The sequence below is a fragment of the Dendrobates tinctorius genome, unplaced genomic scaffold (assembly GCF_039654945.1).
Source record: "Dendrobates tinctorius isolate UK_male_01 unplaced genomic scaffold, ASM3965494v1 ptg000293l, whole genome shotgun sequence".
Lineage (NCBI taxonomy): Eukaryota > Metazoa > Chordata > Amphibia > Anura > Dendrobatidae > Dendrobates > Dendrobates tinctorius.
In genome coordinates this window covers 5,936,698-5,956,570 of record NW_027361960.1, presented here as the reverse complement: position 1 = coordinate 5,956,570, position 19,873 = coordinate 5,936,698, and the positions used below count along the sequence as shown (strand labels likewise).

Genomic DNA, 19,873 nt, shown 5'->3' with positions numbered 1-19,873 from the left:
ATTGCCATGCACTTTGTGATAATTTAGTAAAGTATGCTGAATATGGGAGCAAGTATTTTGAGCCAAACTGTATCTGATAACAAATTCCATCTGATACCAAAATATAAATTACGGTAGATAATTTTCCCATATCTCACACCACCTATTTTTTTTCAATGGATGAAACGCTGAAAGAAGTGTCATTCTTTGTTATGCAAAAAGTCATTCAATGCACAAAACTTGATGACAAAAAATGGCTGCAGTGAAACAGAGTGAAAAATTTAAAGGGGTCTGAATACTTTCCGTACCCACTGTATACCCACAAGGGCCAGAAGTGTTGTTCTTTGGCCACTGAAATATAAATTAGTAAAAACCGATCAAAACCTTTGAACCACCTCAAATTGGTGTCAATAAAAATGTCAGTTTACATTGCAAAAAACAAGCCCTCATATAGTTCGATAAACCAAAAAATGAAAACGTTATGGGCAACAGTAAGTGGTGACAATTCTCAAAATTTAGGAGGAGTAAAGTAAACTTTTGCGCTCACCAAATGCTGGAGTGAAAATTTAATGTAATCCACATATTGTAGTGGGGTAAATACATACCAACGTTTCGGTCACACAGACCTTCTCGGTGCTATTTGCTATATAGCCTTTATGGGTAGTTTAAACTGGGAGCAATACCTCCTTATAACACCCCATTTTGCAGTCGGTACACCGAGGAAGGTCTGTGTGTGACCGAAACGTTTGTGTTTACCCCACTGCAATATGTGGATTACATTAAATTGTCACTCCAGTATTTGGTGTGTGCAAAAGTTTACTAGTCAAGCACGGTTTGGGAACCTGCTTTTTGCACCATTTCACAGTTGTGCTTGCGGTTTTTTATCCTCCAAATTTACTCTTCCCATATGAATAAGCCCCCTCTCCCCCGAATCTTTGCATGTTTGACATCTCCGTAATCGTATTGACCTGAATAATCATATTGCCAGTACGGTGGATCAGTGGTTAACACTGTTGCATTGCAGCGCTGGGGTCCTGGGTTAAAATTCCACCAAAGGCAACATGTGCAAGGAGTTTGTGTTTTCTCCATGTTAGTGTGGGTTTCCACTCCAAATGCCAGAATTGAAAGAGAGACATTATACGTTGATCTACTGGTGGACAAAAATTTACAAAACTGATCATATGGTTCTAACGTTAACATTCTGATCAGACTGTATGACGCCTACTGCCACATCACAACAAACCTATCAGTGGGTCCGTAGCCTACACAGTGTGGCACCGAGCACAAACCACTCTCACAGCAATAGTTCAATAGGAGGCAGCTGCGGCCACGATCAGAAGACAGGGCAGCTCGACAATTCAGCATTTCTAGTTGGCGTCTGCCACCATGACTGAGAACAGCTGATCTGCAGGGCTGCTGTTTGTTGGACCCCAACTGATCAGACATCAATGATGGAGTAATGGTCAGCCTCTTTAAGGGCTGAGGAAATTGTATATCACAATATGCTCGTATAATGTTATGGTAAAGGGAACCTCTCATGGCAAAAATACGCTATGCTACAGCTATGGGGTTAATGGCATTCTAAAGCTGCTCAACTGCTGCAGAGAGAGCACAGTTACTGGGAGGAAATGAACTTTATTTTTCCTGGTAGCCTCAAGCTGTCGGTAAGAGATGCAGCTGCAGTCACCGCTCAGTACATAGTGCCAAGGAGTGGTTATACCTGCTACTCACTGACAGCTGAATCCGCAGTGCCAGTGCGAGGTTACAGCCGCTCTCACGATATTCTGTGCGATGACTGAAGCCACACCCTTATGACTGAAAGCCGGATGCTGCTGGAAAAATAAAGACTGTGGCAGTGGCAGCACTCCCTTTTGATAAAGCAAACGCAAAACGCGCGTCAGGGGCGGCACGTCGCTCACGGGCTCTATAGCAGCATACTTTATGGGTAAGCACTTTTTGCACAGCATTTTACCATTTCCTCTCAACAGCGCTCTGATGTTATATATACTAGAGGTACTCCAGGCTTTATGAGCAAAAGTATTTGTTTTGAGGGGTTTATGTTGTGGGTTGATATGGTTGAAAAATAGTATCTTATATTGATATTATGTTTCTTTTATGTGCAATAATTTTTACATTACTATATTACCCTATTATGTGCCCTGGGTTCATGTATTTTTTTTTTAGTGTTTTTTTTCTATTAACTATTTTTATACATACATGTCACTTGATGGAATAAATTTATGAATTTTTATCATTTTTTTTTTTTTTTGTATGGAACTCCGTTTTTTCTTTTTATTGTTTAGAACGCGTTTAACCTGCAGATTGACTCATCTGTGCGTGTATTTCACATTCCATATTTTATCATTGCAGGCCAGTTCTGATTCATACAGAATTGAAGCGGACACTTTCGGTGAACTGAAAGTTCCCAACGACAAATATTATGGAGCTCAAACTGTTCGTTCAACAATGAACTTCAAAATCGGAGGTGTGACTGAGCGAATGCCAGTAAGTAGCCAAAGTAAAATATGTGCCTTTTATAAGGTTAACCCTTTCATGACTGGGCAATTCTTCATTTTGCCGTTTCCAGTTTTCCTTTTAGTTTCAAGCGACATAGCTTTATGTTTCTCTGATGACTTTGCCATGTGAGTGCTTGTTTTTACAGGACGAGTAGTAGTTTTGAATGACACCATTTATATTAGTATAAAATATACTGTAAAACGGGGAAATAATATTTTGGTCAGTGTCTCGACATTTTCTGAGACCCTTAAAGCGGTTGTCCATCCTTGGGGTTAAAGTCTGCAGTCATTGTATGTACGGTAGCCTTGTGAATTCTCGCTGCCTGTACAGTGCGCGCTTTCAGGATTCTCTATTGCGAGCGGGTTGATGCGTGGAGCACGAGACATAGACTGTCAAAGTGCCCACTAGACATGTGGGCCCTCCACAATGCAAGTGAATTGAGCAAAGCCAGACACTTCTAGTAATAATGTGGTCGGAAGTATGCAAATTGCATAATTGCATTCACATGACTTCTGGCATCGGAGAATCTAGACATCGTGCACTATGAGGATTCACAAGTCTGCAGTTATTAAAAGCAACATTGAAGTGGCTAAAGGGGTTCGATGAGAAATGTGCTAAAATAATTAATACACATTTAGATATTAAACTGTTTTCTAAATACTTTCCTTTAGCAAACAGGTACGCTTTATCTAGTGCACACTGTCAGGATTCCAAGATAGCAGCTACCATCAATCCTAGATTTCAGGAAGGTCTTGTTCATTGTCCAGTCATTGTGAATGTGCATTCCTCTGTTCAGTCTGGTTCCACTCTTCCATGTCCTGTCAGGTTAACTGAACAGAAGAATGCACATTCACTCTGCCTGACAGGACACTGATTATTTTAGCACATTTCTCTGAGAACCTCTTAGGTGTATCTCTCAGTACCAGCTGCGGTTGCTTCTGTTGCAGGAAGGTGCCAGATGGGTAATGACAGCCTCTCCCATCTTTGTTCTGGACTCAGTTCTTGAGTTCCTGTACACTGGCAACTAACACTTAATGTGCTAATACATGATTTCAGGAATGAGTTAATATGGAACATGTCACTTTTTCCCCAAACCTCCACCATAAGGTTAAATTTACCTATTAGTGCATTTCGACAAAGTCCCTAATGTCCCTCACAAATTTTTCCATATTACAAAATAAAAAAAAAACAAACATTAAAAGTACTATTTATTTGTAACTATTCTTGCTGTGCACCGCTCCCCAAATGGTCCCCCCCCCCCCCCCCACACACACACACACACACACACACACACACACACACACACACACACACACACTTTCTCCCCAAATTTGCCACCAATAGAGACTAACTGTGCTAAAATATTAAGGCAGCTGGTTAATATTTTAGGGCAGTTACGTGCTAAGTAGTAGTCGACGGCCACTCATGCTGAGCACCACTTTAATATTATTGAATCGATGCTCTAATATTATATGATATGCTTCATACATGTGTAAACATTGAATAATACGTACCACTACAAAGGCTAGTCAACCAGTGAAATTGTTCACTATAATCTATTGAAAGGGAAAGCATTGAATAATGTTTTCCCTATGAAGGGCTATTAGATGGTGGAAATATTCACTGAAAATCTATTGAGGGGAAGCATTGAATAACACCCCAAAGAAAAGGCCATCAGACAGTGAAATTGCTCTTGGCAATCCCAGTGTGAGGGGATGAATCATACTCACCCCAAAGGCTAATATTAACAGTCTTTAGTCTTTACATTCGGCAATGTGTAAATTATATTGTTAAACCCTACGCTGATTCTTGAATAGCTGGCGTTTGTCTCCTTCATGCAGAGCTGTGCTTGACTAATAGGGTACATTTTGGTCAAAGCACAGTCAGGACATTTCTGTACTGCAGTTGAAACTGCACTGTAGTGATGTCACATCTCTACAGGGCCTCCCACGATGCACTGACAGGAGACAATGGCTCCTGCAGTGCATCACTGAAGAGGTTACCTGAATTCATCCTCTCACTTTACGGCAATGCTGTGTGAGAATTTTCTCACACGGCGTTGCCGGTGAAAGAGAGAGGTTGGGGTTAGGGCTCCTCTCTCCCGACGGCGGAGGGATGCAACGTGGAGGATTACCTCCGCCTGTCAGTTCAGGTGATGTCAGTGTTCTACATGGGAGATCGTCGTGGGACACTTGTTGCTAACTGGACTACGGCGGAAAGGTAAGTATAGTTTATTTTATTACAGGAGATTGAGGGCTTCGGGGACTAGGTGATTGGTGAGTATGTACTCTGTTATATGTTATATGTACAATCTGTAATGTATGTGTATATGTACTGTATGTTGTGTTTTGTGTTTTTTGTTTTTTTTAACTACTGAACACATGCATTGTCTGATGGGGCTACTGCCCCATCATCGGCAATGCTATCACTTTGAGCATTCATAGACAGATGGGAGCAGTAATCCCATCAGACAATGGCTGCTTACACAGGGACACACGCGCACACATAGAGACACACGCAGACCCCCGCAGACAGACATGCACACAGTCTCCATCCACACACTTCTCTCCTCCCGATCTGCAGCATTTCTCACACCCACATCAGCAGCATATCCGCAATCTTTTTTACATCTGCGGTTTTGCTGCGGATATGCTTGACTCAATGGTAGTCAATGGATGCAGAAACGCTGCAGATACACAAAGTATTGACACGCTGCAGAAAAAAAACGCTGAAAATCTGCACGGGTTTTTCCGCAGCATGTGCACAACAGACCCGAATTTCCCATTCATTAACATTGGCTGTGCACTACACTGCAGATTTGATGCGAATCTGTGCGGCCAAAAGCGCTGCGGATCCACATCTATATCCGCTACGTGTGCACATACCCATAATGTCTTGTCTATATACCGTACTTTCTTTTGAATCCCACCTGCTCAGTAGCTGTGGTTTGATCACATTATAATGTCTGCCCTTGCAGGAAGATTCAGTACGTAGCCAACAACACATTTATTGTTATTTTAACTCATCCATTTGTGTAGATTATTTTTTTTGAAGATCTATTGCTTAAAATGTGCTTTGTTTGTAGGACAATCCCTTTAATTAGGTGCCAAAGTTTGGTAACTGGTTAATAAGACTTCATGACGTATAATTATTCAATTGCTAGACTTACTGAGTTGTATCCAAATGAGTAAACCACTGCTCAGTGACAGGTTCCGTTATTAACCGGTATAAAAATAATTTTGATTTCAATTTTCTTTTTTCTTAATTTTAGCTACCAGTCATTAGAGCATTTGGAATCTTAAAAAAAGCAGCAGCAGAAGTAAATAAGGATTATGGCCTTGACCCCAAAATTGCTGAATATATTATTAAAGCTGCCGATGAGGTAAGCTTGTATTTGCATTGGTAACTTGACCTTTGTATCATGGATTGAATAATCTGTATGAAGAGTAGAATTGTTTGACTAACAAATATTTGGAGGATTATTAAGGTTTTATCAAGTAAAACTTCTATTTTTAAGGCATTAAAGAAACTATTATACAGAGTTGTGATTGACATGTCAGTGGCACTTGCCTGATGTCTCTTAAATAGAACATCATTTTAGCAGGATTTTGCTAAGTAAACTACAGACACTGTCATGTTGCCGCTGTTTTACTGATTAAAATGATAGCTGGGGTGAAGAAATCTGTCTTGTGCTTCTTGTGTAATCAGGGTTAGAAGTTTTCATTTAATGAGATGTTCGGGGCGGGACTGTAGGCAGAGTCATCTTTTCCTGCTCTAGGCCAGAGAAACCAAGGAATGAACTGTCCGCATGCCTCACCGAAGTACAAACAGGCTTGTCTCTCTCTTGTCTCTATGATGAGGAACATGTTTGTGCTTTGGGGTGACCTGTGGTCAGGTCTTTCCTTGGTTTCTCTCGCTTAGAGCAGGAAGATAAGACTCTGCCTACAGTCCCGCCCCAGAGCACGGGCATATCAATAACTTCTAACACTTATTACACAAGCACCACAAGATGTATTTCTTCACCCCAGGTATCATTTTAATCCATATCCCAGCGGCAACATGACAATGCCTGTAGTTTGCTGAGTGAAATCCTGCTGACAGGTTTGTGCTAGTATACTGATTTAAATTATACCTCAGTTGATGAAATACATCTTTATGTCTTGTGGGTTTTTAATCTTTGTAGTTTTTTTTTTTTAGTTAATGAGCTTCACGTGCTCCAGGGCGACCTGTGGGGGGGGTCTTCATGTGGCGCTCTACTTACGTATGCATCTGTACGAGCTTATGATAGGTCACTGACCCTTCAGTCACCTACCTCCTATTTTACATATTGCATATCATATTGTGGGGTTACAAAACAAAACAAAAAATCGAACTTCATAAAAATGGCAGTGGCACCTGCGCTGTAGCATGCTACATACTTAATATGCCTATATGCATTTATACTTTATTCCTATAGTCATGGAGTGAAAAAATAACCATCTTCATCGATATGGCGGCGCCTGCGCATCAGCATCTGTCACGTTCTGAGATATACTACTGCGCCACCGCCGGCACCATTTTGCTAAAGAAAAAAAAAAAATTAGCTCCATCAAAATGGCGGCGCCTGCACAGTAGCATCTATCAGAACACGATAAATGCCACAATGTTGGCGGCATTGCTAGAGAAAAATAAAACGTTGGCTCCTTCGAAATGACACCTGCACAGTAGCATCTATTGCCATTGCCATTCTGATGGAGCCAATTTTTTTTTTCTCTAGCAAAATGGCGAAGGGGCTTGTGCAGTAGCATCTGTCTGAATGTAATAGATGCTACTGCGCCGTCGCCATTTTAATGAAGTTGATTTTTTTTCTTTTGCAACCCCACATTATGATATGCAGTATGTAAAATAGTGGGTATGTCACTGAAGGATCAGTGACCAGTAAGAAGCCCACACTAATGTATATGCAAGTTGACCGCCTCAAAGCCCCGCCCCACAGGCCACCTTAGAGCACCAGAATCTCATTAACTGAAAACTATGAATACAGATTAAACAAGCACCACAAGACAGATTTAATCTACCCAGGTATCATTTTTAATCAGTATAACGGCGCCAACTTGACACTGTAGGTTACTTAGCAAAATCCTGCTGACAGGTTCCCTTTAAAATTTTTCAAAGTACAGTTCCATGTAAAGGCTACGATTGTAGGGATTTTACCAACTGTATGATTGCTAGCATTGCATACCTCTGACCCATCCATGTTGGCTTTCCAATTTTGGTCTGTAGGGAATTGACTATTCATTTTAAACCCAATGGGAATATTCAGATTTTGAGGGATGCACCCATTGCCAAGGGCATGTGACAGAAGCCCACAACATCCACTATGCAGTCTCTTTTAAGCTTAGTTCACGCAGGCGTATAATGATCGTATGATTGTCATATGGAACATTTGACATTTTTCATCTGTTTTGTCACCATTTGCAACGCGTACGGCAGCTGTGTTTATAAATCGGCAGCTTTTAAAATTTACAAGACCAAATTAAGTTTGCTTTGTTAAAAATTGAAATGTATTTGTAAGTATCGAATGCTATACAGTTGATCCGTATGAGCGAAGATTCATTTTATTCTTTAACCCCTTAGTGCCTGATGACGAACATAACAAGTCATGAGCGGATGTCAGTTCCCGCACCATGATGTGCTGTGTTCGTCATGGCTTTAAACTGTCACTCATGACACTGTGATTGGTCAGAGAGAGCTCCCTCTGCCTTCAGATATGCGCCCCCGTGATGTTATTGGTGGGGCTCGGTCGGTGCCATGGTGACAACCCCCAGGTCTCCAACCTACGGAAAGCCTCTTAAGCCATGCTCAAAGCATGATCTAAGAAGCTTTCTGTACAGGTGTAATGCACTGCAATGCCTTATACCTGTGATTAAAGTATGAAAGTGGAAGTCCTGTAGAGGTAATAAATAGAATTTAAAAGAAAAAAATTACACCAATAAAGGTGCATTTTTATATATAAAAAAAAACAAAAAAAAATATATTTGGTATCACCGCGTCCAGAAAGACCCGATTATATAAAACTGTCACTCTAGTTAACCTCTTCAGTGAACGCAATAAAAAAAATGTGGCAAACTAAGCTTTTTCATCATGTCGCTGGAAAAAAATGAGATCAAAATAGTATAGCTAAAAACGTCATTTTGTCCTGCAAAAAGTGAGGTGTATGGCAGCTTATCAGCAGAAAATTTAAGAAGTTATTTTTCACAATACAACTCTGCAAAAATAATAATTTTTTTCTATAACAAATTTTGTGTGAACCGAAAAGTTATGTAAATGTGGTATCACTGTAATCGTACTAACCCGAAGTATAAAGCTGCCTTATCAATTTCCCTATATAATGGTGCCAATAAATACGTAAACTCATTCCGCATAAAACAAACTCTCACATGGCTGTCGATAGAAAAAATTATACCTCTCAAAATATGGCAATGCAAAACTTGTTTTTGCACAGAAAAAGCGTAAAAAACTATAAATCTGGTTTCACTGTAATCACACTGACCCGAAGAATAAAGGCGTCTAATCGCCTATACCACACGACGAACGGCGTAAAAAGTAAAACCTATTCTACACCTGCTGTTGATTTTTTTTTTTTTTTTTTTTTTTTTCCAGTCTGTCTCACATTGCAGTAAGGTTTGGCTGAATCATAGAATCATAGAATCGTAGAGTTGGAAGGGACCTCCTGGGCCATCTGGTCCAACCCCCTGCTCAAAGCAGGATTCGCTAAATCATCCCAGTCAGATGTCTGTCCAGCCTCTGTTTGAAGACATCCATTGAAGGAGAACTCACCACTTCTCGTGGCAGCTTGTTCCACTCATTGATCACTCTAACTGTCAAAAAGTTTTTTCTAATATCTAATCTGTGTCTCCTCCCATTCAGTTTCATCCCATTGCTTCTAGTCTTTCCTTGTGCAAATGAGAATAAAGATGATCCTTCTACAATGTGACAGCCCTTGAGATATTTGTAGACAGCTATTAAGTCTCCTCTCAGTCTTCTCTTTTGCAAACTAAACAATCCCAAATCCTGCAACCTTTCCTCATAAGACAGGGTTTGCAGACCGGTCACCATTCTGGTTGCTCTTTTCTGAACTTGCTCCAGTTTGTTGATGTCTTTTTTAAAATGTGGTGCCCAAAACTGGACACAATATTCCAGATGAGGTCTGACCAAAGAGGAGTAGAGGGAAATAATGACTTCACGTGATCTAGACTGTATGCTTCTGTTAATACATCCTAGAATTGCATTTGCTTTTTTTGCTGCTGCATCACACTGTTGACTCATATTCAGTTTGTGATCTATTAGTATACCCAAGTCTTTTTCACATGTGCTGTTGCTTAGGCCTATTCCTCCCATTCTGTATATGCTTTTTTCATTTTTATTGCCCAGATGTAGTACTTTGCATTTGTCCCTGTTAAAAACCATTCTGTTAGTTGCTGCCCAGTTCTCCAGTTTATTTATATCTTTTTGAATCCTCTCTCTCTCTTCTCTAGTATTAGCTATCCCTCCTAGCTTTGTGTCATCAGCGAATTTAATCAGTTTACCCTCAATTCCTTCATCTAAATCGTTGATAAAGATGTTGAACAATACAGGGCCCAGGACAGAGCCCTGTGGTACCCCACTTGAGACATTCTTCCAACTGGATGTGCAGCCATTTACGACCACTCTTTGGGTCCGATCACTAAGCCAGTTATGAATCCACCTAACAGTTGCCTTGTCCATTCCATACTTAGTCATTTTTTCAATAAGGATTGTATGAGATACTTTGTCAAATGCTTTGCTGAAGTCAAGATATACTATATCTACAGCATTTCCTTGATCCACCCAATCAGTGATTCCGTCATAGAAGGAAATTAAGTTAGTCTGACATGACTTATTAGTTACAAACCCATGCTGACTCTGTTTAATCACTTCATTCTTATCCAGGTACTGACATACATGTTGTTTAATAATTTGTTCAAAGATCTTTCCTGGTATAGAAGTCAGACTCACCGGCCTATAGTTGCCTGGGTCCACCTTCTTCCCCTTTTTGAAGATAGGAACAACATTTGCTCTTCTCCAGTCTTCTGGCACTTCTCCTGTTCTCCAAGAATTTTCAAATATTATGGAGAGGGGTTCAAAAATTTCTTCTGCTATCTCCTTCAGTACTCTGGGGTGTAATTCATCTGGACCTGGAGACTTGAATTCATTTAGGTTAGCTAAGTGTTTCCTCACTATCTTTCTGTTTATAGATATCCTGGATTCTTCTATACCCTTAATAGGACAGTGAAGAACAGTTGATGTCACATTTCCTTTCTGAGAGAAAACAGATGCAAAATAGGAATTTAAAAGTTCGGCCTTCTCAACATCCTGTCTTACCATTTCATCATTTTCATCCTGTAAAAATCCTATAGCATCTTTGACTTTTCTTTTACTTTTGACATATCCCCAAAATCCTTTATTATTGCTTTTGACATCTCTTGCAAGCCTCAATTCATTGTCAGCTTTAGATAATCTGATTTGTGCCCTGCAGGTTCTACAGACAGCATTATATTCTTCTTTAGATATGCCTCCCTCTTTCCATTTTATAAACATTTTTTTCTTCCTTTTTAGCATGTGCTTAAGTTCTGTGTTCATCCATCCTGGCTTCCTTAAATGCTTCCTATTCTTCCCTCTTTTCGGAATTGTTAACAATTGTGCTTTGAGAATTTCATTTTTCAAGATTTCCCATCCTTCCTGGACATTTTTGTCTTTAAGGATATCCAGCCATTGGATCCCTCCAATTCTCTTTCTGAATCCCTTAAAATCTGCCTTTCTGAAATCTAACCTTGACGTCTGAGTCTTCACAGGTCTTCCTCCTCTAGTTATCCAAAATTCTGACGTTTATCCTGCGCTCTACGTTGAGCTCTTACGCTGGGCTTTCCGTGTAAATCTCTGAAATGCGTGTTTCAGATGGAATATCTGGCAGAAGATTCCTTATAATGAGGTCGATGATGGCTCTGTGGACGGCGTCTTACCTATGATCCAGCGGTGTCCGTATTTTTAGGATTGCATAAAAGTGCCTTCGACCACAGTTTTGTGCACTTGTGAAAAGGATACCGCTGAATATAGGCCAGACGGAGTCCAGTGTAACTCTGCTGCCTCATTGTAGGGAGTGGATCCCTTGTCAACTGAATCACGTCACTTGGAAATTTTGAAGTAAACCCCAATGTAAGTGGTCAGTGCAGAGCGCAGGATTAACGTGATGCAAAATGTTAGCAACAAAAGCTTCAACGCAAGCCACAAAAAAAGCAAGCCCCCACTCGGGCTCATCGCCAGTCAATGGAAATATAGGCTACTGGTAGTACACAGACCCTGGAAAAGCTCTATGGTTCCTTGTGCCACCCCACCCGCCCACCCCCAAAAAAAAAAAAAGAAAAGAAATTCAACAAATTATGAGCTCCATAATCCAAATGCCCCCTCCCTTCTGGGCCCCAAAGTGTGTCTAATTAACATTTAGTGTCCACATGTATGGCGGGAGTATAATCTCCAAAATGGGGTCATTTGAGGAGGAGGATTCTGCTCTTCTAGCGCTTAGGGGCTCTGTATATGGCGTCCACAAGTGATTTTAGGAAAATCTGCGCTCCGGGAGGCAAACAGTGCTCCGTCCCTTCCGAGTTTCACCATTTGCACTGTGTCGCAAAAGTACTTCTGAATTACATGTAGGGTATTGGCACACAGGAGAAATAGCACAGTGAGGTCCATTTTTTCCCAAATTTAAAAATTTGAGGCTAAATCAACATTTTAGTGGTAAAAATATAATTTTTTTTCTTCACTGCTCAATGGTATACATTTCTGTGAGGCACATGTGGTGTCATCATGCTCACTGCAGCCCGAGATGAATTCATGGGGGGGTGTAGTTTGTAAAATTAGATCATTTATGGGGATTTTTTCTGGCACCTAAGGGGCTCTGCTAATGTGATAAAATCTGAACTCCAATATGACACCTCTTTCCTTCTGAGCTTTGCACTGTGCCTCAAAAGTAGTTTTCAACCACAAATGTAGTAATCTGTGTACTCAGGAGAAATTACACAACAAAGTTTGAGGTTATTTTTCTCCTGCTATCCTTGTGAAATTAGAAAAAACTTGAGTGTTAAAATACATTTTTTTGTGATAAAAAGTAGGTCTGTGAAGTCGGTAAGTCAATTTCCCCAACTCCGACTCCACGACTCAGACTCCATAGCACGGCCTCACTACTGAGCATGTACGGTACATTAAGTGCTGCATAGCTTCTCAAATAAAAGCCAAGATCAAGAACAGACATTTATAGGGCTTATTATAACTTTCCAAAATTCTTACAAAAAAATGTACAGCACATCCTGCACTGAACTATTATTTTCGGAGTTGGTCCATTTTCTACTGACACTGACGCTCTAACTCCACAGCCCTGCATCTAAGAAGACTCCCTTACCACCTTCAACTGTCTAAGCTTGGATTATTTCCTCTTCCAGGCCTTTTCTACATCAGAATTTTTTTTTCTTGTTGCTAGGAGCAGTGTCTTGAAGTATGGCTGCTAGGCTAGGGCTTCTGTAAACCTGCCAAACATGTGTATAGATCAGGGTTAGCTTCCTTAGTGTTTCCTTCCCACCCATTCTTCTAGCTCTTACCCAGGCACTGACCTCGGACTCCTGAACATGTCCATTTCCTCCTGCAATCTCTGAATACACACACATACTTGGTACCATTGTCTGACGTGATATGCTTTAATTTGGACAAGTGGTAAAAATGCTGTATATAAAGCTTATTTTTCTTTAAGTTATAAATGTTTTTTTTATCCCACAATACAAACCATGCATAAAACTATAATCCCTTAGTGACAGAGCCAATTTGGTACTTAATGACCGGGGCAATTTTTACAACTCTGACCATTGTCACTTTGAGGTTATAACTCTGGAAGTCTTCAACGGATCCCACTGATTCTGAGATTGTTTTTTCATGATGTATTATACTTCATGTCAGTGGTACAACTTCTTCTATATATCTTGCATTTATTTATGAAGAAATAGAAATTTGGCTCGGGGGACCCCATTTTTCTCTTCTCTGATATGTTGGATCATATCAGAGAAGAGAGAGAAATAAATGGGAAATCTTTTTATTTTTTTTTTTCAGTTGCCGTTATTCCGTGAATAACGGTAAATCGTAACACTGGTCGGTAAAAACTGACCCAAATCATGTTCAGTGCAAAGATTTACCTGTTGAACTCAGGGGGATTGGAGGGAATCCATCTCTTCCCTTCTCTCTGTGAACAGGCCCCGGGCTGATTCCTCGCTGGGTAGGGGTCCCACTGCCAGGTCAGGAGAGTGCGGGGTAGCACTTGGCTTTCTCCGCTTCCTTCTGTGGCGAGCTCTCTGCATCACACTGAAGCCATATTACACTCACTGCAATAGTATCTCATAGAACCATCATGTCCAAATTGTGGAGATCTACTTCCATTTACTGCCATAATGTCTTGTAGAACAATAATGTCCGAATTGCATGGATAAATAACATCTGACAGAACAATACTATTCAGGGTGCAGGAATACATTTACTGCAGTAGTGTCTCATAGAGCAATGATGTCACATTCTCTTCAATAGTATTTATTAGAACAAAAGTTGTTGGGATTGCATGGATCTATTCACACTCACGGGAATGGTATGTCATACAACAATAATGTCCAAATTAACCCCTTCCCAACCTTAGACGTACTGAGAACCATCCGGTGATATTGCGAGTACGTAGGCCGTACGCACATGATCACTGCCAGATGTCAGCTGATTCTGACCGCTGACACCCTGTTAGTGGTGCCCCCCATGTTCCCGGCACTTTAACGCTCTAAATACTGCAGTTGCTAGTGATCGCAGCATTTAGCAGATGTGAAAGGGGGAGCCCCCTCTACCCTCCGATCGGTTCCCCTGCGATGTCATCGTGTGGGTCTGATCTTTGCCATGGTGACCCCATGTCATCATGACAGCATCCGGGTCACGAGGTTACATCAAGCCCCTCAGACCGTGCTCACTTTTGTGTGTTTATATTAAAGTGACAGTAGCTTGTACCATACATAGATTGACAAAACAATTCTATAGTCCTCTGAGGTTATACTGAGAACCTTTGTAATTAACATGGCAGATTAAGCAAGCCGCTTATTTTATATATTAAACTCAGAAACCTTTTTTATTAGGCTGGTTTCACATTTTTTGCCTGTGCGCGCAGCGTTTGATCCGCATAGATCCACATGCGTTATGCTTGCATAACTTTAACATGGGATACGCAGGGACATGCTTTTGCGTACGCATGCATCGTTTCACGGTGTGCGGCAGGGTCTAGCGAAAGCAACATGTTGCATTTTTTGAGGCCTCAAAAATCCGTCAAATATGCGCAGGCATGTGCATGCGGATGAGTGCGTCAAAAGCGCATTACTGTTTATGGGAGCGCATTGGTACGCAAGGACTTGCTTTCGATACGCATGCGTTCTTCAAAATGTAAATAGAAATCCCATGAGACACGCCCATTTTTGTCTGGTGTCATCTCGAACGCATAATACAAACGCATGCACACGTAGTGTTTTTTTCCCATCATGCGTAAGATCCGCATAAAAAACGCTGCGTAAACATGCGTTTTGGAATGTGTATGCGGATGATACGCTGCAGACTCAAACGCTAATGTGAACCTAGCCTTAATGTTATCAAGTAATTAATAAGTTATATTTTAATTCACATTTTCCAGCCTTTCCGTTATTGTATATAATTTGAACAAGTGGTGTCCACTTAAATGAATTTATGATTCTTTGCCAAGTTTATTATCCGATTTTTATTTATAAAGAGAAGCGTTCCCGTGGGGGGTGACCTAGACCATGGTGGATCTATGGAGTAGATTTGTGTGCGGAAGCGCTTGCAGCACATGCGCAAAGGATAGAAGTAAAGTTGTGTGAGAATCATGTGGGAATAGTGGATGAGGGCAGGTATATCTCGCCCAGATTCCTTTCCTATGTGGCCTAGTCTGGTCAGTATCGCACCTGCTTACTAATGAATAATGGGAGGTGGATATAAAAGGATGCCAGGTGGTTGTGTGAGTGTCTCAGCCTCGGAACACAGAGAGCCTGTCTGTGTGAGGCTAGTTTCACACTAGCATTTATAAGCGCAGCAACGGCCTGCGCACGGCCGCCGCTAAGCCCCGCCCCTGCCGCGCCCCTCCGGTAGCTCCGCCCACCGGCGCATGACGCTGCATGCGCCCTGCGTCCCCTATCTTTTATCACAGGGGGCGCAGGCCGTGCGCAGTATGCGTTTGACGGCGCATGCGCCTTTTTGACGGTGCGCCGACCTGCGCCAAACGCAACCTGCTGCAGTTTGGTTGCATCGGCGCACTGTCAAAAAGGCGCATGCGCCGCCAAACGCATACTGCGCACGGCCTGCGCCCCCTGTGATAAAGATAGGGGACGCAGGGCGCATGCAGCGTCATGCGCCGGTGGGCGGAGCTACCGGAGGGGGCGGGGCTTAGCGGCGGCCGTGCGCAGGCCGTCGCTGCGCTCATAAACGCTAGTGTGAAACTAGCCTGAGAGACACATGTGAGTGAAAGCAGTGCCCACTGCAACTGTGGTTTGGCTGGACGGGAGAAGCTCGCCAGTTGGTAGTTAGGTTGTACTTTGTTTAGTTAGTGCCGGACAGGCAAGGATTTGTTTGTTTTATTTCTTTATGCATTGCTTTCACCAATAATAAACCTGACCCAGTGTCAGTTATACCCGAATCCCAGCTCTGCGCCTGAGTTTCATGCTGAACGCACGTGACCTTTGACCCCAGCAAAGGCGATCCCGGAGTGTTTTATCACATTGTGGTGGAGAACGCGGGCATCACGTTGCAAGCATGAGCATGGAGGACGTGGTGAAAGCGCTGGTACAGTCCACCGCCGTCCAGCAAGAAGCTAATCTGGTGATGATGGCCCAGCTGAAGGAGTTGGTGGACATGACAGCTACCGATCGTCCGCTTCTCCCGCAGGTGGCGCAGCGCCTGGCAAGCCTACATGAGGTTAACCTGGAAGCCGAGTCAAGAGTGATTCACGTGAGTCGGTACTGGCAGAAGATGACGACCGAAGATGACGTCGAGGCATACCTGACCACGTTTGAACGGACGGCGGTGCGAGAAAAATGGCCGAAGGCACGATGGGCTGGCCTGATTGCCCCGTTTCTTTCCGGTGAGGCCCAAAAGGCTTATTACGACTTAGAGCCTGAAGCTGCGCAGGACTTTGACAAACTGAAAGCCGAGATCTTGGCCCGGCTGGGAGTGACGACCGCTGTCCGTGCACATAGAGTGCATCAATGGACTTATCAGCCGGATAAACCACCGCGGTCACAGATGTTCGACCTGATCCACGTGACGAAGAAGTGGCTACAACCCGAGGTGCTGACAGCGCCAGAGATAATCCAGAGAGTCGTCATGGACAAGTACCTGAGAGCTCTACCGCCAGCCCTGAGGAAGTGGGTAAGCCATGGAAATCCTGCGACGGCAGATCAACTAGTGGATCTGGTTGAACGTTACTCCGTGGCGGAAGGACTCCGAGACGACGCTACCCCACCTCGTTCTTCATCGTCTCCACGTGGAACCTGTAAGACTTCCAGGGAGTAGGGAAGATGGAAAAATCCCTAAGACAGTGGGGGAGGAAAACGGGACTGCCCGCACTGCAAGGCTGAGAGTAACGAACTATGGTCTAAGCAAGGGGCCTGTTAGGTGTTTCCGCTGCCAAGAGATGGGACACATTGTTACGAACTGTCCGCTCACTACTGAACCCATGCAGTGCGATGTCACAGACTCTAAAAACCGCATGTCTATGGTTGCACGGGTAGTGAGTGTGAATGCTGGTCAAAAGGAGGTGGAAAAACACTTGTGTGATTTAACTGTTGATGGAAAAAATGTGGTGGCATTGTTAGACTCGGGAAGTGTGGTGACTCTGGTGAAGGCCAGTCTGGTGTCAGCCCCGACTGGACCAGCAGACAAATTTTCTGTAACGTGTGTGCATGGAGACACCTGTTCGTACCTCACCACGGTCATATGCATTACTACTTCCTATGGGTCTGTGCAACATAAAGTGGGACTTGTCCCGGCGTTATTGCATGATGTTATCCTGGGCCGGGATTTTCCCCACTTCTGGCAATTGTGGGAGAATCAGTTGATGCCCTCGGGTAATAGTGTACAAGATTCTTCTCCCAGGGCGCGTGTGGGTCCCTAACCCCTGGAAGAGGTCTCCCCGGAAGACTCTGGGGAAGAGTCTGCTGGAAATGACCTGCAGTTCCCGTTTTCGGTCATGGCGGGTGATACAGAGGAGACCAGGGTAGAGGAGGAGGCAGACAGCCGTCCACCTCCCCGTTTGCCGGATTTAGAAGTTCAGAAAGATGACTTCCAAAGCGAGCAAATAAAGGATCCTACCCTTTCTCAGGCTAGGACAAATGTAAAAGTAATAAATGGGGTACCTGTAGAACCTGGCTCTAGGCTGGCATATCCTTACATGGTTCTGGAGAATGATTTACTCTATCAGATAGAGAAAAAGGGGGAAGACACGGTGCAACTATTAGTCGTGCCAAAACCCTACTGGCGGAAGGTGCTGGACCTGGCCCACGGACATGTGATGGGAGGTCACCTGGGAGTCCAGAAAACCACCGAAAGGATATTACACTGTTTTGTTTGGCCAGGCATGCATCACGATATTCGTGTATATTGTGAGTCTTGTCCTGACTGCCAAGCCTCTGCACCTAAGCCCCGGTTCTGTAGTCCTTTGGTACCCCTACCTATTATTGAGGTCCCATTTGAGAGGATTGGGATGGATTTAGTTGGGCCCCTTCCACGGTCTGCACGTGGACACCAACATATCCTGGTCATCTTGGATTATGCCACTCGTTACCCGGAGGCCATCCCTTTACGTAACACGGCCACCAAGACGATTGCCAAGGAACTGGTGCATGTGTTTAGTCGGGTCGGTATACCAAAACAGATACTCACCGACCAGGGGACCCCCTTTATGTCAAGGGTAATGAAGGAGCTCTGCCGGTTGTTACAAACCGAACCGTTACGCACATCCGTGTATCACCCTCAAACAGACGGGTTGGTCGAACGGTTCAATAAAACTCTGAAGCAGATGCTGAGAAAGGCGATAGACAATGATGGGAAGAACTGGGACTATTTACTTCCGTATTTGCTTTTTGCCATCAGGGAAGTGCCCCAGTCTTCCACGGGGTTCTCGCCTTTCGAGTTGTTGTACGCCCGACGTCCTCATGGACTGTTAGACATCGCCAAAGAATCCTGGGAGGGTCAGGTCACTCCGTTTAAAATGGTGATAGATCACGTCACACAAATGCAGGACCGTATTGCGGCTGTTATGCCTATAGTCAAAGAACACATGATGCAGGCTCAAGGAGCCCAAAAAAGAATCTATGATAGGGGCGCCAAGATCCGTACGTTTGCACCCGGAGATAGGGTGTTGATCCTGGTCCCCATGGTGGACAGTAAGTTCCTGGCAAAGTGGCAGGGCCCCTTTGAGATTAAGGAAAGAGTTGGTGAAGTAAACTACAAAGTATACCAGGCAGGTAAACGGAAACCTGAACAGATTTATCATGTAAATCTGATAAAACCCTGGAAAGATCGGTCTGCCTTGTCAGCGGAGCTGGCCCGTCCCGTCTGCTCGAATACCGTACCGGAGGTACGGGTTGCAGAGACTCTCTCGGAGCGGCAAAAGACTGAGGTCAGGCAGTTTCTACTTCACAACCAAAAGTTTTTCTCAGAAAAACCAGGGCAGACTACTCTAATGAAACATGACATCGTAACGGAACCTGGTGTCACTGTTCACGTGAAACCCTACAGAATTCCGGAAGCGCGCCGTGAAGCCGTTTCCCGAGAAGTGAAGGCAATGTTAGAGTTAGGTGTCATTGAGGAATCGCACAGTGCTTGGTCCAGCCCGATTGTGTTAATTCCTAAACCGGACGGCACAATCCGGTTCTGCAATGACTTCAGGAAACTGAATGCGGTCTCAAAATTTGATGCCTACCCTATGCCCCGGGTCGACGAGTTAATAGATCGGTTAGGTAAAGCCCGATATATTACGACCCTAGACCTAACAAAGGGGTATTGGCAGATCCCTCTGGCGGAGGCTGCCAGAGAAAAGACTGCATTTGCTACGCCGGAAGGTCTATTTCAGTATGTGTATATGCCGTTTGGACTGCACGGAGCACCGGCGACCTTCCAGAGACTGATGGATCGAGTCCTGAGGCCACATAGGCAGTACGCTTCGGCCTATTTGGATGACATTGTCATTTACTGCTTGGACTGGGAGACTCATCTCCAGAAAGTACAAGCTGTGATTGACGACCTGTGG

The 19,873-nt window shown here is 43.4% G+C and overlaps 1 protein-coding gene across 2 annotated transcripts in view; it reads left to right on the top strand.

Annotated features, from left to right (window-relative positions):
* Nucleotides 1-19,873, top strand: part of FH (fumarate hydratase) — a 139,017-nt gene that overhangs the window by 33,385 nt on the left and 85,759 nt on the right. For both annotated transcript variants that reach the window (XM_073560089.1, XM_073560088.1), the window contains exons 2-3: nucleotides 2,350-2,484; nucleotides 5,768-5,878. In XM_073560089.1, coding sequence (XP_073416190.1) covers nucleotides 2,446-2,484; nucleotides 5,768-5,878 — 150 coding nt within the window. In that variant the 5' untranslated portion in view covers nucleotides 2,350-2,445. The remainder of the gene's footprint in view (nucleotides 1-2,349; nucleotides 2,485-5,767; nucleotides 5,879-19,873) is intronic.